At 29.8% G+C, this 23051-nt stretch overlaps 2 protein-coding genes across 3 annotated transcripts in view; one reads left to right on the plus strand and one right to left on the minus strand.

Moving 5' to 3' along the window:
• The first annotated feature begins 438 nt into the window (after nt 1–438).
• LOC100575588 (THAP domain-containing protein 1-like) lies at nt 439–4431 on the plus strand. 2 transcript variants are annotated; one of them, XM_016801479.2, is made up of 4 exons: nt 439–796; nt 1056–1348; nt 3915–4038; nt 4135–4431. In XM_016801479.2, the coding sequence occupies exons 1-4, from the start codon at nt 723–725 to the stop codon at nt 4154–4156; spliced, it is 513 nt and encodes a 170-aa protein (XP_016656968.1). In that variant the 5' UTR covers nt 439–722; the 3' UTR covers nt 4157–4431. The 2 variants fall into 2 exon arrangements, with proteins under 2 accessions (XP_016656968.1, XP_016656969.1); XM_016801480.2 differs by having other exon boundaries at nt 442–796; nt 4165–4431.
• Nucleotides 4432–9486: 5055 nt separating this feature from the next.
• LOC100164751 (lachesin) overlaps nt 9487–23051 on the minus strand; it is a 99854-nt gene continuing 86289 nt past the window's right edge. Inside the window, exons 3-9 of the mRNA XM_029489257.1 lie at nt 12960–13167; nt 12657–12812; nt 11710–11838; nt 11459–11596; nt 10879–11028; nt 9830–9916; nt 9487–9750 (exon numbers count right to left, since the gene is read on the minus strand). Of these exons, the coding sequence (XP_029345117.1) occupies nt 9614–9750; nt 9830–9916; nt 10879–11028; nt 11459–11596; nt 11710–11838; nt 12657–12812; nt 12960–13167 (1005 nt within the window). The 3' untranslated portion in view covers nt 9487–9613. The remainder of the gene's footprint in view (nt 9751–9829; nt 9917–10878; nt 11029–11458; nt 11597–11709; nt 11839–12656; nt 12813–12959; nt 13168–23051) is intronic.

Raw genomic sequence — 23051 nt, forward strand, 5'->3', positions numbered from 1 at the left:
CTACAATTTACATTTAAAAGTAATTGCATTTAGAGTCACTACCATGACAAAGTACACTACAACAAACAAGCGCTAGAGCGTAAGTTTCCAGCTGTTTAATACTGGTAATCAGAGGCGGTTTGAATGTATTATACTTAGTGGTGCAAGACAATATATAGACACCCACCCACCCCCTTCATCATAGAAATTATAAATACGCTTTCAACAGTTTCAACCATGATTATCATTTATCAAATTTTATTGATTAAGTACTTCATTACTTTATTGAACATTACAATTAAACATTGCGATCAGCACATACTCAACCAAGACCACCCACCCACCCATCCCCCTTATATTGGTGGTGCAGTGCACCAAAAACAGTGTACTCAAACGTCAAACCGTCTCTGCTGGTAATGGAGATTCATTTCGGTAGACACTTTTCTAGATTCGTTGGGCAACCATACTATACTATACCATACTATCGTGGAGTTGTGTAACCAGTAATTATCTTAAACCGCGGTTAAAAATATGGATGTTATCAATCTCCGTGATATCAATTAATCAAAATTCAAATCGCTTTTTGCTAACGATAAACTATATCGTGATTTGTCATCTGTCGTCTTATACTCTTATAGTCGTGTTCTTCTGTAACTTGACTTTATTGGTACTTGGGTCTGTTTTAAAATTAAAATTGTATTGTAAATTATATTTGTTGTACAGTTTTTATATCCATATACATTATGGTGTGCTCCTGCAGTGTGCATTTGTGTACAAATCGGTCGAAACCAGGACCTCGAAAAATACACTTTTTCTCGTAAGTAATCGTTAGACATTTTATACGACAGTAATTTTGGTTATTTTATGTATAATATGGAACTTACGTACACAAATATTAACAATACATATAGTTTTTAATATAGTTTCATGAAAGTAAATTATTTAATCAATAATCTTTCATTTGAAGTTAGTGGCTAAACTATTAACTAATAATTGTTATTTCAATAAAAACAGCATATTATGTTGTACATATTAAATTAGCATTTGTTTACATCTTTGTGAATTTCTGTAAATAGGTTCCCACTGAAAAATGCAGAAAGAACTCAACAATGGGTTAATGCAGTTGGCCGCAAAGGGTTTATCCCGACTAAACATAGCAAAGTATGTAGTGATAATTTCCATAAAAATGATTTTGAACAAAAAAGTGGTGGTAGTTATTTGATAAAGCTCAAAGGAACGGCTTTCCCTTCAATTTTCCCGAACTACTCAGACATTATATCAAAAGCTAAAAAGCAGTGTCTACAGGTAGAACCATTTCAAGTAGCTGTATGCAGCTCTTATATTCCTTGTACTGAAACTAATAAACCAGGTAATTTATAAATACTTTTATATAATTAAAAATGTTTATTGGTATTTATTTTAAATTATTCAAGATTTTACATCAACATATTTTGTAGATATGCTTAATGATGGTGAATGTGTTATTAATTATTACTTCAGTCAATATTATTTTACCGCTTAAATCAACCTCAAATATCGAAGAATGTAACTTATCAATACAAAATTCATCACCATCTAAAGTATCATGCGCCCATTCATTATTTAATATAAGTCTACTAAAGCACCCTAGTTCTTCTTCATCTAAATCTGAATTGAAGAAAAAAATTAAATCATTACAACAACGAGTTCGACGACAAAATAAAACAATCAATAATTTAAAAGATTTATTAAGTTTTTAAAAAAATAATTTAATTGAAAAAGAGGCAGAGGAGTTACTAATGGAAAAATTTGATTGTATCTACAACTTTAGACATATTCCAAATTTGTTAAAAATAGAGATAAAAATGTTTGATTTATATATCAGTGATTATATGTTTGTGCTCATGATAATTATTCTAAGGCTTTATAATTGATAAGACATGATGAGCGATAATTTTAATATTTCTAAACCAATTATTGTTGTCGTTATGGAAGTTACACCAAAATATTAATTTTGTAAAGATGTAGTACCAGCAGCGCAACCAGAGGGAAGTCTTGTTTTGACTATTTATTTTAGCGGGTATAAAATATAAAATTTAATAATGTCACATAATTATTGTCGGTGATGTAAAACGTAGGTATTTATACTGAGTTAAACCTAATAATATTATATTTTTCTATTATAGTTATATCATATTATTATATTATAGTACAATCCCACCGGGCACCTACCAGTTTGTTGTCAAATGTGTGCGTGTTGCGAACTATAATATATTAATATATGTTTATATTTTATAATATCCAAAATACCTTTTACATTTATGTAAAACATTTTAAATGTTATTTGTCATTATTATTTGTACACTATAGATATTCAGTATGTACTATGTATTCTGTTGGTTGTAGGTAGTCAGTACTGGCGTAGTCCAAGTGGGGTGATAAACAGTAGGTATAATTAGAAAAATATATCTATATATTTGTTTTCAAAATAAAGGTGCGTTTTCACTTTCTTTTTTTAAATATGCTGATGAAGTTGAAAAATCTTTTTGTGCAGTACATAAATCAATATTTTTATAGAACATGGTGGACATATATATTATTGTTACGTGCGTCCCCGTCAGGGATCCAAAAGATGATGATTGAAATAAGTTTGTAGTCAATTTGTAAAGTAAAATGAAATGGTGTTTTATTATAACAATATATAATTGTACAATAGTCGTCCTAGAGTATGTGGCTGAGTGTGGCATGAAGTTGCTCTGGTCTTAACGGCTATGGTACATCTGAATATGCTGTGTTCCTATCCTACCTATATATCAGGGGTAGCCAGCGAGAAGAGACTCGCGAGCCACCAAATATATTAATAAAAATTGAAGAGCCAAGATGTAAAAAAAATGGTCATATTATTATATATTATATGACCTTTTTTTTTTTACACTTTGGCTCTTACGTTAATTTACGTCTAATGTTACGTTAAGATGCAAGTCGCAGAAGTCTATGACGTGAGCCACGGTTTGGCCACTCCTGCTATATATGATTTCGGCTCCTTTGATTTGATCAACACGTGAACTTGCAGGTGTCTTTGGGTGTGATCGTTTAAAAGTGATTGTTTTCATAGAGATGAAATCAATTACCTTCTGTGGCTTCTTTATTTATTTACTTATTTATTTATGTACCTATAATAAACGGGTATTAAACCCTCTAACAATTTGAATTATTATAAGTACAGTTCAGCTTATCTTATAAAAGATTTTTGATAAAAAAAAAAGAAGTAAAAATTAGTAGTACCAATGTTAATTGTAAACAGCTAAATATTTTTCATATAGTGTGTGATTTATACATTATGCAAGGTCTGTAGACGTATAGTCCATCATTGCCATTAGTGGTTCAATTAGTACATTTAAATGTCAAATGTTACTTATGAGTTATTATAGGTTAAATTAGAGTGGTCCAGTTAGTAGTCCGTAGAATCAATTATAATATAATATTAATCTGTAGAGTCGTGACACTTCAATATGGTGGGTGGTGGCAGATATAAAACAACATAGGCAAAAATTAAAAAAAGTATTTACTGACATCATCATCTGCATTGTACATAGCTGCATTTAATTTGTATTATATTATATTTATTTGGGTTTAGGGTAACTTATATATAAATATAGGTATGCATAATCTTAATTAATCAAGTATCGATTAATTATCAGATTTTTTTCTTAGTTAAACTGTCTAGTCTAGAATATGTTCTAACAAGTATGGACCCTCCTCCCCCTTGAAAAAATGCTGGTTGAGCCATTATGCAGTATCCCCGTTGTTTGACGTAAGCATGTTTTCAGTCATAGTAAGTTATTGTATTATTACACATTATATTCCATTATGTTAGCTATATACTTATGAATGTATATTATTAATATCTACTATCTACTAATATCTATGTCTTTCTATTTAATATAATTACCTAGGTGAACTTTATGGTGGTTTTAATGTTCCTAGCCCATCTATTGTTGATGTTATGGAAACTTCCATTTTGGATATTCAAGTACCAGTAATTCCAAAAAGAATGACAAATACCACCAATAAGTCCATGTAATTAATATTATTATTTATTTAATTATTGCACTCTTTATTAGTTTACTTATGGTTATTATTATAAATAATATTGTAACTAATATGTTCTACAAGGGAAAAAATGTGTTTTTGGTGATTTTAAAGCTGATGATTTGAATACTCCAAGAAAACCCAAATGATATTGGAATTTATCACAACAAACTGTACCCAAATACAAATGTAAAATACAATTGTTGCATAATCAGAATACGTGGTTGACCAAAAAAGTTAAAAATGTATGCCAATTGATTGATCATCTCAAAGAAAAGAGCAACATTCCAGATAACTGTTTTTTCTGTGCCTGTTAGTGTCAAAAGAAAAATAAATCAGAAATCACATAAATATACAGAGTGATTGTTTAAAAACGCTCAACCATGTTTTTTTTTAATAGTACATTTATTCAAATTCTGATTTTAATCTTAGCTATTAAAATATTTGTACAAAGAATGGTAATTCTTAGAAATGGATTAAGACTTTGACATTTGATGCAGCTGCATCTAATATTTCAGTGGCTACTACATTAGGTGCTAAACTTTACCCTCCAGATACGAAACATTTTTTCGCACACAGTTATTGAGAATGTATTTTGAACTCATCAATTAATATACAAAACGGTTGGTGCAGCAAATATAAGAGACATTTATTATAAAATCATTTTCGAAGATAAATATCAACAAATATCTACTTATTAAATTTATCTAACCATAATATACCTACCCATATAATAAAAATCCCATAAATAATCATTTAATTTAAATCATCAAAGAATTTTTCAAAATGTGTTTTAATATAAGAATCGATCATTTCAACCAATAACGTAGTCAGCCTAAAGAGAGAATACAGCCTCATTTTACAAAATTTGTACATTTCAGATATCAATAATATAATATATGTTTACATAGTAAGTACCCTAAAGCACCCCAAAGTCAACATTTTGACTTGAAAACTGATTGCTATCATGCAATCTAATATTGGCAACGCCACGTTTTGCAATGATATCAAGTATGCCCCAAAACAAAACCAACATGAGCAATAATACGTTTTGACTTGAACATGGTAATACAATGTTTTGCTTTGGCATTAAATGGGGCAATATCACGTTATGTATTGAACATAGTTTTAAAATCGATTTTATTTACAAAAATGATGGATACAATTTAATTCTGATTGCAAAATGATTCCTGATTCCTCGCATTTTTCCCCATAAAAATCGACGTTTAACTTTATTTTCGAAATTTTGGCAATACTACGTTTTGGATTGTCATTTGTCAATTTGTAACCACAAAAGAAAATTTGTAACCAAACTGGTGCCCCAGAAAACCGCGTTCCTAGTTTCAGGTGCCATGGTATAACGTTACCCCAGCATCAGAAACATTATATAATTAACATTTTGACTTGAAAAATGAAAACTGTTTGGTATTATCTAATCTATTATGTAACAATTTGTAACTATAAAAGAAAATTTAGTATACAAATAGTACATAAACACTAAACATTCAATGATTATGCTCTAATTATTGATATTATATATTATTTATTTTTACATTTAACAGAATTTAAAACAAGATTCCACGTAAGTAATTAATTCTGTAACAAAAAAATCTAAAAAATAAATAAATACAATTTTTTTTATAGTTATTTTAAGTTTAATTTTGGTCTAAATTAGATATTTAAATAATGAATAACAAATTTAGTTTTTGGTTGTAATTTAAAAATATTTTTCGTCGGTACTCAAAACTTCTAAAGTATATTATTATATAAAAATATTACAATTTACAAATAATATTACTTCAACTTACCGGTTACCGTATCAATAATAACAATATAAATATAATATAAAATATTTATAATTTTTTTTAGGAATATTTTTGAAGTAAAATGTCAGTCTTGAGGTGTGGGTGGAAAATAAATCATAACGAAAAATGAAACGACACGTTTGTTTATTAATTTATATATGTCCATAGCAACCATTAATAAACAAAATTGTCCATCGTAAATTAGGTACATATTTTTTTATTGTATTTATTTGTCTCACTCTCCCTAATTCACTTATAATTTCACGGGCCCAATTACTTATGAAAGGAGTTTTACTTCGCCAGATTGCGATGGTGGGCTCACACACTCACTTTTTTAAATTCGCTTTTTTGAATTTCATATTTAAATCTAGATATATTTTGTATAATTTTAATATTATTTAATGACAAGAGTAAACATAAATATACTAAATATTGTTTTTCATTAGGTAATCATATAATATATTTATCTAATTGTATATTTGTTTATAATAACATTTAAAATTTTGAAAACTATATGAAATATAAATAAAAATATAAAATACCTATGTTAAAAATCGAAAAATCGAGTAAAACCTAGTATATGCATGTACAGGATGATTTATTTAGGTGGGTATACACGCCGTAGGTACACTAATTATTTGAAAAAGTATTAACTTTTTTAGTTTTTTTAATTCTTTTTTTTTTTAACTTTTAGTTTATTTTTTTTTAAACTGTATAATATTTTAATGTTTTTCACCCTTATGTTTATTGGTAAAATTACTATCAACTTTTGATTTTCAAAGGGTAACATAATAAAAAATGTTGCCTATATTTTTAATTTTTTTCAACTGCTATTGTAACAATAGACCAAGAGCCTTGTATTAAATTTTCACGCTTTTTGGGCCAGCAAATTAAACTTTATTGATATTCATAAAAAAAACTAAAAAAATTGAAAATTGACATTGTCCGTAAACAGCTCAATACGAGTCAAAATATTTTCAAAATTTTGTGGTGTATAGAAAATGAAAATATAAACATTCAGTGAAATTTTCATGTATCTACAGTTATTCTTTTTTGAATTACAATAAAATAAGGAAATCGTTACATGAGAAATCGAGTGAATATCCAATGTTGTAATAATATGGGTTGCATAGTATAGTGCGTTTCATTGTAACTGCTACTCGACGATAACGCGCTTCGTGGTGTTTTTTCATAAGGGTTTCTAAAACTAGCGCGGAAAATTTAAAATTTATAACGAATATTTCACACATTTTTTCGATCCTAGTTTGAAAACCCCTGGTTTGAGACAAAACCGCCACGAAGTGCGTTAGCGTCGAATCGCAGTTATAATGAAACGCACTATAGTTGCGTCCCAAAGATAACTACGAAAAAAGGTCTAACCCGATTTGCGGCCTGAGTTTATTTTGGATACAGACGAGTTGCGGCCCGGGTTTTTTTAATTTAAGATAATTTAATCTTGATTGATAAAATATAATCACAGTATCCATATTTCGTTTCCATAAAAATGTAAAAAATAATGTTGATCGATATTGATGTACTAAAAAGATTTGTACAACATAATATAATTAACTTAAATACTCTCAGAACAAATATAAATGAAAAAGAAATATTTATTAGAAATGGTTAAAAGAAAATCAAATTGACAAACTTGAATTTAAACAAATACTATCCTACAAGTTATTACCAGTGCCATAATACCAACGAAGTTTACTCAATTATATTAACATTGTTAACTTTAAAATATCATATACGTTTTTACAAGTGCAAACATTTTTTAATAAAAACAAAACATTTTAATATAAGATTTTAATGTCAAAAAAAAAAACATTTTTAACCTTGAAAAATATAATATACGTTTTTACCAGTGCAAAATTTTTAATTAAAAGCAAAACATCATTTTTAACCTACCTGTAGTATTTGCTGATGCTACAGACAGTCTTAAGTCTAAATACAAATGTGAAGGAAAATGAGGCTTTTTTATTTTAATTTACATATTTCAATTAATTTGATTTTAAATTTCGGGCCGCAATTCGCGTGTATCCCAAAAAAACTCGAGCCGCAATTCGTATACACCCCAAAATAACTCTGGCCATAATTCGGAAGAAATTTTTACCTCGGGACGCAACTAGTATCCACTAGGGATCAGCACGGGCCGTTTTTTTTCGGCCCGATCCGGCCCAAAGGTTAAACATATAAATTGTCGACGTCCAGGCCCGGTCCGTTTGTAATTTTTTTCCAAAGTCCAACCCAACCAGGCCCGTTTGTAATTTTTTTTAAAGTCCAACCTGACCATGCCCGTTTGTAAATAAAAATATACATCAAATTTATTTCCTTTCAGTATTGACATAGTAGACAAAAATTGGTTTTTACCTGTGATCTATTTATAAATATCATACAGTCTGGTAATACAATTATTATTATTAATTTAGATAACCTAGGTCCTAGATCACATATAGTGTTACGAATTAAATTAATAAGTTTTATTTTTGACCGACCCGGCCCGATGAATAATATTACGATCCCACCTATAACCAACCCGTAATATTTAAATTATGGCCCGGCCCGTACCAAGCCCGGTATTGGTCGGGCTGGCCTGGCCCGTGCTGATCTCTAGTAGCCACCCATAATATGAACTTCAAATGCTCATTAAAATGTAATTTGACATGATTGTAGACATTTTTTTTTTTTGGTAAAGGTAGTCAAACTTATGAGTAATATTGTATTACTTTTTCAAATTTTTGATTTAAAAAGAAAAATTTTTATGCATTTCTAAATCAAAATAATTTGCACATTTTCGTGAATTTTACGTATGTTGTCAATATTTTAACTTTAAAATATGCTTATAAAAAAATGGATTTTTAATATTTTCATCTGTCTTTGAAAAATTATATTATAGAAACCTTCTATTAAATTTTCAAGCTTTTTTTACCAAAAATATAAAATTTTATTGGTTTTTATAGAATAAATAGAAAACTAAAAAAGTGAGAGAGTGTGAGAGCCCACCAACTCTGGGTAAGTAAAACTTCTTTCATAAGTAATTGGGCCCGTGAAATTATAAGTGAATTAGGGAGAGAGTGAGAAAAATCAATACAATAAAGAAATATGTAATTTACGATAGACATTTTTGTTTATTAATGGTTGGTATGGACATATATAAATAAATAAACCAACGTGTCGTTTCATTTTTCGTTACGATTTTTCACCCACACCTCAAGATAGAAGTTTTACTTCAAAAAGGTCATGAATCTAATTAAACTATTTTTTTTTTTTTTTATGAATTTGCGCTGTTGATTCTATGGGAGTTACAGCTCCTCAAAGTATTGTGGGTTGAACGAAGCATTATAGTTGGTAGGTTCCGTTTCAAATATCGTTTTTTTATATACCTGCATGGCTGCATACAGGTATTAGGTATGTTTACAACTAAAAGTTCGAAAAACTGCTCAAAATAGTAAATACCTGTTTGCCCTTATGCGGTGCAGAAACTAATATTGTAACACACGGAGCAGGCCATAACATTCTTTTAGTTACTAATATGCAAAATTATACAACAAAAAAATCAATATACTATACAATATTATCGTAAAATTAACTTATTGATGCAAATAAAAAACTTGATTCATAAACTGAAGTACGTGTTTGACACTGTTTACATGTATAATGAACAAATAAATAAATTAAAACAAATCAAACATAAGTTCACAGTAGAATAATTATACAAGAATTATTATATTACATATTTAAAATTTAATCACTACTCATTATACAATATTTAACAAATTGTCATTAATTGATATTAATATTAAATACAAAATAAAACTATGAGCAAGTGTATGACTAGATGAAACGTAGCTAGTAACATTGTCATAAATGGCACCGGTCGTCCCATCCAAATAATCTGCAAATAGTAGGAAATAATACTGGATTTACAACATGAAATTAGACGAATTGTGTTTGTAAAAAGCAGTGTTACTCACCTGTTACTTCGGTGACATTGACGCTGTACTTGTAGTTTCCACCTTCAAAAATTACTTCGTTGGATGATTCGACGACAGTTGTGATTTCTAAAAACAATTGTGTGCAAATGACAATATAAATATTATCTACAATAATGGTTTTGAATAAAGTTGACTATAGGTACAACTTACTATACAATATGATATTGTAATATAATATATGAATAATATTGCTAGGTACTCGTATATAATGAATATACCAGATACGAACATATTTGAGTGTGAAAAATATATCATGCAATAAAAAATAATATTAGGTAGGTAATCAACATTACTTAACAATGTTGGATCATCGTTTAAAAAATAACACTCGCAAAAATACCTACATAGATATTCTTCAATCGAAAATATAATGAGTTGACAGTGTATAATGAAAATGTGAACTTAACGGTGATAGGATACTGTAATCTAAGTCGTAAAATAATAAAATAATAGTAACGTGCATCGACACACGCCAATTAGAGATGTATCTATTCCAACGAGGGTCTACGGTTCTAACCCATACAAGATAAGTGAATACACATTTATTTTACACTCGAAGATGAAGTTTTAATTATGTTTTTAAGGGGCCTCACTACTGCCGTCAATTTTAGCTGAAAAGACCTAAAGTATTGACAAAATTAAAGTTAGTTAACGTTGTCCGATTTTGATTCTGAAAAACAATTTGAACTCACCAGAAAAGTGTCCACAGATCCTACGAAGTACTTTGTAAAAACTAAATTTTTTATTAATGTGAACTGCGTACCTAATTAAAAACTTGAAAATATCAACTTTTTCGAATCATAATTAAAATTAAAATTAATATTAAATACGGAAAAAATTTCGTACGATCTACAGACATTTCTACTGAATTCAAATATTTTTTCAGAATCAAAATCAGACTACATGATTGACTACATTCAAACCCCATGGATCCCTCTCCTCCCTCGGTCATGCTTCTGTATATGCTAATAATATCTGTATAATATATTAAGTAATAAATAATATAATAATATTATTCGTGTACCAACCATAGAGTTTAATGATGCCGTCAGTCTCGCCAAGAGCGTTTACTGCTACACATTTGTAACTACTGAAATCTTCAGTACTAACGTTTGAGATGTGCAAAATCATTTTGCACACGTATCCAGTTCTGATTTTATCGTCTAAAAATCTTGAACCTGCACTCATAAACCAAAAAAAGATAGTTTCAATTAGGTGCGGCAAAAACGTTGAGTTGTATAGGTTATTTAGAATTGTTTCAGTTTTTTTTCAACAACATTCTTCTACGTATTATTTCGTTACAAAATATATAATACTATAAACATATACAACATAACAAGCGTTCAGGTAGCACTAATTTTCTTTTGTTATCTTTCATATTGGAGTCTATGTTTGTACGTTAGGTTTTGCTATATTTTAAATATTCAATAGAATTATGTGAGCATTTTAAAATTAGGTACAATATTTTATACACTCGTATAATGCTTCCTTCAACTTTTAAGAAACTGACCTACAAACACAGACATTTTTCTTGCATTTAAGTTTGATTAGGGACCTACGGTCAATCGACTCTATAAATCGGTAGGTATGTAGTACCTATGTACGTACCGGAGACGATCATATCCCCGCGTTCGTTCGTCCAGTAATTGATGGAAGGAGGATTTGCTTCCGTGTGGCATTCCAGTTTCGAAGAGACCCCTATTCGAGCTCCTTCTAATTGATTAGGAATCATCAACATCGGAGGAACTACAACGATATTCCATTAATACAACGATGAACGATTGACTAGTAATATTCGTTGGCAGCCAAAATCATTTTCATTGTAACATTAATTCAATATATTACGATCATGCACTCACAGTGTACGGTGACGTTGATGCGCTTGCTGCGGGTAGGCGGCACCCCGTTGGAAGCCACGCACAGGTAAGATCCCATGTGCAATCTGCTGATCTTTCTGATCATTAACTTTTCTCCGTCGATCACGTTCACTGTAAATACACAATAATAAAACGGGTATAACACGATTCCACAAAAATCCATCACCTTACTGCTTAGTTGCTTATTTCGGTTAGCATAAAAAAAAACCAATAAATTGAATTTGTATATCTTATTAAATATTATAAAATAGGTAAATTCCAACTCGGGGAGATGCTCAACAGAGATTTAAGACTTGAATGGAAATTTTTGTTTGTAAATGGTTGTTTTTGGTTTTAATAATGATTATTATTATTAAAGCGGCAAGCCTAGTACAGAATATTGAACCACGCTGTCGGTGGACTAATTTTTTGCATTGTTTGTTTCTTATTTTTCTTCTTTATCTATATAACATACGAATGTTTGGTTTTTTTTTATTCATCGAATTTTAGTACGGTTGGTTAGGTTAGGATTTTGTATTAATTGATTGTATTAATCCACCGTAAGCTGAATTAAGTAAAAACGACAAACTTGGTATAAATTTGATACTTTAGGGTTAAATCTTAAATTATACACTTACGTACCTACATACCACACAGGGCCCGCGATCTACCGCTGGTAGATTACCTACCTGATAATATACTGCTGCAAATCTCATGGACAACACCGGTCGAGATGGCCATACATTAAGACATAATATCATTTAAACTTTAAAAGACAGTGCTTCCACAGCGAGTTACACCCAAAAGGAGTTGAACAATCAGAATTTTTTTTCCGGACAACGCCGGGTAATTCAGCTAGTTATGTATAATAATAACAATGATAATGGTGTCTGCATTTAAAATTCAATCAATATACTAATTAGTGAATTATCTGCTAACAACATTTTTACCTGTGATACCGTTGTAGTTTATGTCCTGCCCGTCTTCTCTTCGCCACATTATGTACGGTTCGGGATATCCCCGGGCTTTACATTGTAAAATCATGTCTGATCCTTCTTTCACTATGAGATCCATGCTGGATTCTTCGTCGATCACTTTCGGTGGAACTGAAACACAAAGTACAAACGGTAAGTATTGCGTATTTCTAACGGGTTTTGTCGATCATGTACAACAAATTGTTATTACCCAGTAACAATAATAATATAATAAATAATAATAATATTATGCAGTTTAGGCAGTCTTAAAAATCCTACCGACAACTTGTAGATATCCTTTTTGACTTGTCATGGGCTCCGTGTTGATCTGGCACATATACCAGCCTCTGTCGGTCTCCTGTACATTGCGGATGTGTAGAAACCACGTCCGATGATCATTGTAAGATAACGTTATTCTTGCATTTTCGGTCACCATTCGGTGGTGTATAGACAGTATGGTTTGGGTGCTAACACGAACCCAAGCGACCTAAATAGTAAATATAATACGAAGGTTGATATTATCCAATGTATAGATAATAGAGTAACAGAGCCTTTGTAGAAGACCAGCCCCGGTACATTACGTATGTTTATTATAATACATTATAATATTTTAATATGTATCTACAGTTAGCTATCTTTTTTAGGAAAATAATAGCCAAGAAATTGAATATTATAATAATAATATGTATGAACGATATATATATATATATATAAGAATCTAACTAGATTTTGCCATTTTGGATAGGATGTTATCACTGGGTACCTTCCCTAATCTTATTATTCATATCAATTACCACTTACTTGTCACCTATCAAACCTACCTATTATACTAAATACATGTATAGATTGTAGATTACTTCAAATAAATTTAAAAAAAAAACTTGATTTTGGAGACGAAGGAAACCGGTTTGTTTACTTATTTATTATTATTATTATTTATTTATTTATTCGTTTGCACTTGCATTTTTCCATTCGAAATATATATTATTCATTGAACAAATAATTAATTGTTACATTTTTTTCTACCTTTAACCTTATCTCTATTCTATAATAAAGAGAATAAAATCTACTACTCCAGTTGTTGAATTCAAAATGTAGGATATATTATAATTTTCAGAAATTAGCAACGACAATAACTACAATATGTAATTATATTATATTATTTGCAGGTATAGCCAAAAAATAGTAATATGTTTTTTAATTAAATTATAAAAAAATAATTTCTTCCGGAAGAAGGTCGGGCAGCAGCTAGTAATTATATAGGTAATAATAATGCATCTATTAGTAGACTGCAGGCAGGGCAAAAATAATAAACAATTTTTTTTTTTGGACACGTACTATAATAATATTAGGTAACTGATGTTTTCAAATAAAACGGATTCACAATTCACAAATAATACAAAATACATTATTAATAATAATAATCTGAAACTATGGAACGACACCATATTATTATCAGGTAGGTATACTTGATACATTGTTGATGAGTGTGACAGCGCAAAATAGGTACCTATATAGTCAATATTGCAGCGGGCACGTTATACGACTCGTCATTGTCCGTACCTCTATCAATGTCTGACATTTTGAATAACATTGATTTTAATAATAATTATTGTGCACGTTGCTCGTAATTAGTACAGTATTATAATACTAATATTATTGGCATTTGCATATACAAGGAAAGGGGAGGGGAGTTGTAACTCCCTCCTGATTAATAAATCATTTTCAAGTAAAATTTGCCAAAAACTAATTGTCACCCCCCCCCTCCCCCCCCACAAAAAATTAATTTCATACGCCACCGAAGGGTGAAGTTTGGTATTATAAACTATATTTAAGTTACATAATAATATATACCTTTTTTATGGTTTCATCTAAGACTAGTACTTTTATATTTCGACTCCAATTATAGTCGATGGATAAAAACCATACCTACCTACTTATTCTATTAAATTTTTCAGTGTAATTTATTACCTAAAAAAAAAAAATAATATTACGTCGGTAATAATTTTTACGTGGAACGAATCAATATTTTTGAAAATCGTGTGGATAATTCGAGCCAATAAAACTGAACATGTATTTCTATTTTATTACAAAATTTTTTTAAAATTTTTATTTTACTATTTTTTTGTGAATATTTTTATTCATTTTTTATTTGAATGCACATTAATTAAAAATAATCTATTTATTTGTTGCTCGGCGTGGTGCAGTGGCTGAAATCAATCACGCAAAGTGATTGAGAGTAAGCAACAGCCGCTGCTACTAGTTCCCGGATGGGTGACCATCCGGGTCTATAGTGTCAAAAACCTTGCTACACATACACGTGTTGCCAACCAACCGTACCAACCATTCCAACCGTTACAACCGTAACCCCTACAATAGCTATAATGGCCATATAGTTGCCGGACCAATAAAAAAAAAAAAAATATTTTTAATTTTATAAAAATAGGTACATTTTGACAAATTATACCTAAATCAGTTATAATGCATGCGGGATTGTCTTATATTAATTAATCTAAAGTGTGCTGTTTTTGGATTTAGAGACATACTTATATAAGTAATATAGCCATACAGGTATAGAAGGTATGATAACAATATTATAATTTAGGTAGGTACATACTAAAATAATACTAATCTGAATAATTGTGTTTGTTAAAATTAACTAGGTATTAAGTCCACTAATGTAATACTGTTTATTGTCGGCACACAGAACCCGGCACGTAGGAAAGTAAATTCTCATTTATATCAAATAAATGTACGCATTATTTTTACTTTTTGCAATAGTTTTCAAGTGCCTTAACTCTTAAGTATCTACCCTAAGTAGTTTTCAGTAAGGGTATTCCAATGATTACAATATAATATATCAAATATAAAATGGAACGGGATCGTTAAAAGATATACGATACAGCAAATAGAAGAATGATTGAAGAGTTTTATATTATTATATAATACTGCACGTTTTGGAGAACAAAATCCTTTAAATGTATGTATTTTAAATTAATGGCGTAAAGAAGAAAGAAAAGTTTCAATTTAATATTGATGAATCACGAACATTTTATCTTAATACTTTATAATTTAATTTTTAATTTTTGTACAAATTACTTCCAAAGTTTTACAGGTCAGTAAATAAGAAGTATAGTTGGTTTATTATTTTACCAGATATTAATAATTATATTATATTTTCCATCTAAAATTTCTTTATTTTAAACTCAAACTGTAGAAACTCTCTCGGTTTTAGAATTAATCACATAAATTTTAAACTTAAAAATAATAATATTAGTACCTACGAAAGGGTACTAATATTATATTTTAATGTAATTTTATTGAATAAGACATATTCGCCATGACTTCAAAACATAATATATATGTATAAAATATATTATCAAGTATAAATAAACCCTCATTTTTAGTATTTCAGGTGAATATGATAAAAATTATTTGTAGTCCGTCAATATTCAATGCTTATGGTGTAAAAAATATAAGATAGTAAGTATACATATTATAGAGTGATGTACCAAAATCAAAGTCATTCATCATCCCTATTTTTTTCTTCAAATGCATTTGTTTAAATTTTGAGTTCCCGATTTTTCAAAAACACAATAAAGAGGTGGTTATTACTTAATACATATATTATTTATTACACTTTAAAAATTATTAAAAACTTCTTAGCCTTAGTCTTATTTCATAAAAGAAGGATATGACTTCGCTTGTGTGATAACTACAAGACAATACCATTGAACGGTATAAAAATTAAAGTACCTATTTTAAATTAATATAGAATTTAAATTTACTTAAACATTTTTAAAATTAAAGTGTTTCAATAAATACATAGTTTAAAGATAAAATAGTGATGAGATAGATATGAGTACATTATGCTCGGTGAACACCATGTTTAATATTTTAATTTAACGAGAACATTATACAGTTATTAGTGGATGCAGCCATCCGTCGACGGATTTCGTAAACATAATAATAAGCCGAGCCAGGAGACGCTATATATATTATTATATTTACTTATATATTGTACCGGCAATGCGTCTCTCAAGATTAAGTATGAACGCGAACCATCGATCAATTAAGAAACTCCAATCGACAACAGCGGCAGTACCCACACGAAGATATTGTTAGGTATACAATATTATGATAATGTATTATATGTACCAAGTAGTACGCGGTTTACCTACATATATAATAATAATATTATGTAATATTATGCTATGATGATGGGCTTTATTTCTCTTTTGTTATAAGCAAAGCGCGGATTTTTGTACAATAAAAAAGTCTGAATCGTATGTAAATACTTATGAGCACGCCATACCCGCATTCGTTATTGTCTCCGTGCGTCTTACAAACGTACAGAATAGCAATAATTGTACGTTATGAATAATTAATTCAAATCTGGTGTGTTTAATTTTAGAGTGAATTCACATATTACCGAATTTAGGAGTAAGAATAATATCTAGTGTATAACACAGGTTTTTTATAAATCTTAATTTTAAAGCGAGTCGGTTACGACAATTTTAAAAAAGTAAATAATTGTAACACGACAGAGTTAAATTAATTATTCAGAATTTACAATTTTCTATATTATGCGTTTGTAAGATGGACACGACGTATGTTGGTAAGGCGTCCCCTTATATTATGTTGTTATCTTTGCCAAAAAATTTAGTAATTTTATAAGAGATTAATTAATTTAAAAATTAAATATTCAGGACCCCTCTTCATTTTTTCATTGTACCTATACGAAATTAATTCGAGTTAAGATCGGTGATGATAATTTATCCCTTTCCCGTGCCGTAAAAGGGTTGAAACATGACAAGGGACGGTAGTTTTGTGATTTTTTGAATCCAACTCAATAATACTATGGGAGTGCCTACTCGACATAAAAAAATATAATACCTATACACTATAACGCGAATCCAAACGTTGAATTTCCTCCTCGTTTCACGTGCTTTGACGCTGACGTCGAGCCCAGAATACGAAATGCGAGAAAATAATAATAATATGAAGTTTATTATAATATATGTATGCACAGGTATATTTAGTACGCTGCACACTCGCGCACGGGGACGTAAACGCCAGATACTGAAACGTATGGAATGAAAATAAAATAAAATATTTTGATTTACTACTATCGTTGTTTGTGTACGTTGCACACTCGGGGGGATAGGACCCGATAAAATTCGCAAATCTTTCACGTGTGCTTACTATATTGCGGGCCAGTCACCTCGTCCGCGCGCGCTGTACGTCCTATATAGGTATTATATTATGATATAATAATAATAATATAACATCGCATCATAATGATATTATATTATTGTGTTGGTATTAGGCGAGCAATAGCAGCAGAAGTGGTTAGGATATGAGTGTTTTACTACCGTGGTCCTCACACCGTCGCCGAAATAGCCTTGACGGGTGAGGAATTGAGCCCTAGGCGGGATTTCCGCGGGGAACGGTCTACACTAATAGGATCGAACGCCACACACTCACCCACACAACCCACACCCCACCAACACACACACAGTCATACACACTCACACACACGCATATACAGTAGATCACGTCACGATATTAAAACCGGGTAGGTAGGTAGGTACTTTGAATGCAGCTCGTCTTCTCGGATATCCGGTGGGACCAACCTGTAGTGTGAATATAATAATAAATACCACCACCGCGGTTTATAATATTACCTTCCGGCGACGGCGTGTACCTACATATCGTGTATATAAACTATGCCTATAAAACCAAGATATAGGAGTTCGCAGACCTACATTTAAAGTTGCGTATAAAGTGTTTTTTGAACCAGCTTATTTAGCTGCACTCGTTGCAGCCTCTCCTATAATATGCAAAGGTAGGCATTAACTAGTTAAAAAGTTAATGTTGAGTTAAAAATTATATTTTTTTTAAACTTAACTAGTTAGTTAATTTTCTAATCAACTTATGAACTTATCTAGTTTAATTGACAGTTAAAATAACTTAACTTTTCTCGGTTGATTTAAATATAGTCCATAAGTTAAAAATGTATTTACATTTTTCGTTTTTATGGTTTTATACGTAAATATTAATATTAAAATAAAAATAAAAATAATTCAATACTCTAATAATACAAACATTTCTGTTAATTTTCTTGATGAAACAATTTTGTATAAAGATGTATTTTAGTAGATAAGATAAGCATAATATTATATGACCTTAAAATGCTTAAATTGCTATTTTATATTATATATTTATTATATTATTAATTGAGACATGTATAATTTAAATATTTAATAATTATGTAAAGTAAAATAGGAACCTATGTACACTGCACATTACGATACCTACTAGATTAAGAGGATATCAGGGCACTATTTGTATTATCTATCTGGCCCACGCGAACATAGAAAAAACGCATTAACGCAGAATCATTTTTTTTATGTTTTTTTATGTAATCTTTGAGTAAAATCACCCATTACCAAAAAGATAAAGAATAATATTTTTGAGTGAATGACATATCGATTTTATATTTTATTGTTATTTGACTTTGTACTCGACTATCAAAATAAACAAAAAATGTTGTAAATTTAAATTATGTTTAAATTGTTTTGAGACAATATTTAGAAAAATCAATATGTCATTCCTTCAAAAATATTATTATCTATTTTTTTTGTAATGGGTGATATTACTCTAAGATTAGTTAAAAACATAGAAAAAATGATTCTGCCTAAATGTGTTTTGTCTATGTTGCGTGTGGTAAAGAATAAGGTACTATATGTTGAAATCGAAGCACTCCTTCTGGTGAACATTTTGTTTACATGATAAAAAAAAAAATTAACACTATTGTAAGACCACTAGCTTCCTCGCTCCGCTCAGAAAACTAGTTATTTTGTTGTAATTTATAATATTAATTCAACTTACAGGCTATCATAAAATATAATAGCCATATAAAATATCCAGACAAACAAACCGTCTCCGCTCAGAATCGTTTTTCATATACAATGATATGATATCATTGAATTCAAATTTCATACAATCCATTATATAGTGAGCCAATTGTACAGCAGAGTGACATCCACTTACCCGCTTTTTCAAACTTATTTTTGATTGCTATGGCAACGTAATTATATTATTCATTGAAATGGTCACTAGGAGAAACTTAGGTTCTATATAACAAGATATTCGGTTTCTATCGTAACTAAACACTAAATCTGTCAGAAAAAAAAAGTTTGACCTGAAAGGCTCGAAAACATATTATGGGTACCCTTTTTTATGTTAAAAAACGTACAATTAGTTAATAGTTTAACAACACGAATATAGAACATATAATAGGACTATTATAGTTATCAGTTACATAGAATATTTTTAAACGAGCCCTCCTCCCCTATATCTTTAAACGTATTAACATTTGTATTAAGCACAAAAAGTTAAATACTTAACTTAAAACCATTTGTCTGAATTTCAAATTAGATGCATCAAATTATAATAATGCAAGTACCTTCCTATATAACTGTAACAAGTAAAATAGTTTCGTGTGATCTGATGAGCAGTGGTAAACTAATAGATCTGTACGTGGTTACCTACATTTGGAGCCGCGGAGATCATAGAATATTTTGATATAATTGGTTTCAGTACTTTATCCACGACGTCGATATTTCACGTCTTAACGTCGTCAATGTCAATTATTATCGATGTAGGTACGTGACTTGACTTAATGCACGTTAGAATATACTTTATATATATATATATATTATGTATCCTTGCAGAGTGTCCATTTATATTGTGTATAATAAATATTTAGGTGAAATCGACCGTAAACAATCTATCTGAGCCATTTAGGTATGCTGGTTGTTATGGTACCTACCTATAATTAAATTATATTGTACAGCATGACGAAGTAAATATTATTATTTAATTGTGATCAAATGTAGAATATAGTATTATATTATTTATTTATTATTAGCAATATGATACATCGGGAGGGGACAGACCAGTACCGGATTAAATATTGGGCCCTATAGGCCCAGGCTTACAAGGGCCACTATTTTTGGATGCACTTAAAAAAATATCTTACTCGAGCTAAAACTTTAATTTTTATTAATATATCTATGCATTTTGGGAAATAATCGTGTTGTCAGTAATCATTATTTTCTTTTTTATTTAAGACTAGCTGATCCCAACCACTTCGTTGGCCGTAAACAATGAGGACTCTCATTAGAAAAATTTTGATTGTTAACTCATTTTGGGTGTAACTTTTTGCAGTAAGTGCAACTCTGCAACCCTGGTAGGCAATCCGCCCACGTTCACAAAGTGAAACTCGGTCATCTTGGTAAGCGATGTGCAAAAACTCGATTTGATGCAAGCAGCTTTCGATTTTCCCGATCAACCAATAAAATAATAAATAATTATTTCTACTATAACCAATAGTAATCATGTATAAACAAAAAAATTCCATCGTAAATCTCAACACCCTTGTTTGAGCACCTACCTGGTCTAATTTTGAATCTATATTAGCCTAGAGCCACTCAAACACACACAAAAAATCTAATCAAAATCGGGCCAGCCGTTTAGGATTGCATTAATGACATATGGACGGACAGACAGACAAACATTCATTATTATATATATATATATATAGATTAACTGTCCCGCCCAGCGTTGCCCGTACCAAAGATTTGGTTATTTTTGTAAATATATATTTTTTAAATGTATATAGTATATACTTTATACCATAATAAATAAACAATTCTTTTTAATGAGCTGAAAAAAAAAACTTTATGTAGGTATGCGCCCCTTTTAGCTAAATAAGGTACAGATATTGAAAAAATAAACTATAAACACCCTCTACATCTCAAGGAATCTATTGATATAACTTTTCATTGAAAACGGTCCAGTATATTTTGAGTCTATTAACTTCGAAAAATCAATGTGGATATCAAAATTATTATATCCAATTATAAAAACAATTATTTTATGTGGTTTTTATATAAATTCCAAGTCTCCAGGTTACATATTATAATTTCTACTATGGTTACTATGTTGCTATATTACTGATCTCGCGCGCTTTGTTCCCCGTGAAAAATGACAACTCTTAAAAAAATTGTGATTGTTCAACTCTTTTTGGGTGTAACTCGTTGGAGCAAGTGCAACTTAGACATCCTGGTAAGCAATCCGACTATGTCGGATCGCGGACAATGTGCGACAGCGTATCAAGTAGGCAGACACACCGATGAGAGGCTATAAGTGCAACTCAGCAACCTTTGTAGGCAATGTGCGAAAATTTGATTTAAGTGTAGGTATTATTATTTGAGCATTCTTGATAACCAATTGCAATCAATAAAATAATAAATACTAATTTCTGCTAATTATTTCTACTATAACCAATAACAACCATTTATAAACAAAAATTTTCATCGTAAATCTCAAAATGCCTGTTTGAGTACCTCCTCAGGTTAGACCTACCGGGCCAATTGTGAATCTAAACCTTCCTATTGAATCATCCTATCAATTGAAAAAACCACATCAAAATCCGTTACGTAGTTTTAAAGATCTAAGCATACAGACAGACAGCGAGACTTTATTTTGTACTATGCAAAGGATAAATAGAAAATGCATTGTAATAAGAATCATTTATGGAGTGTGGTGAGTGTGGAAGGGTCACAGAGAGAGCCCACACGCTCTAAATATCTTAGTTTGGCACTGCATATGACATATTATTCAGGATAACAATAATAAGTCACACTATTTTTGCGTTTATTATTTATTTTAAAATCCAGATGAATAAATTCTAAACTGATTTCATAATGTTAATATTATATTAAATTTTAGGCGACTGTGTGTTAAAAAATGTTTTACGGTTTTTTTTTTAAATATACATATTTTGCAGCAATCATTGTTCTTCTAATGTTTATGAAAAACGTTTTATTTTATATAGATATTTTAATCCCAAGTTAAGCATAAAGATTAATTGCGTTTAATTATTAGTTGCATTTTTCTTAGAAATCCTCATTTTCTCAGTTAGTTATAGACACAAAGTTAGAAGTGTATTGGTGGTATATCGATCACTGTATACATGCAGCATGAGAATTCAAATGTAAATAATATTGGACGTTGATTCTACACGGAATATATAAAAATTGCAAACAGTTTTTCAGAAAATCAAAAAGTTATTGTTCATTAGTTGCAAGTATGGTTTTATTTTTATTAAATGTAATAAAATTCTCCAGTTGGCATAGAGTACAGATACAAATTGAATATACATATCAATTAATATTTAATACATGATTAAATCGCAGTTGAAGCACATATAATATTATGCAAGATACAAAGAACAACCGAACTAAACAAATCGAAACATTTTTTTAGTGCTATAAATTATAATTATTTTTAAAAAATATT

The sequence above is a fragment of the Acyrthosiphon pisum genome, chromosome A2, assembly GCF_005508785.2.
Source record: "Acyrthosiphon pisum isolate AL4f chromosome A2, pea_aphid_22Mar2018_4r6ur, whole genome shotgun sequence".
NCBI classification, from domain to species: Eukaryota; Metazoa; Arthropoda; class Insecta; order Hemiptera; family Aphididae; genus Acyrthosiphon; species Acyrthosiphon pisum.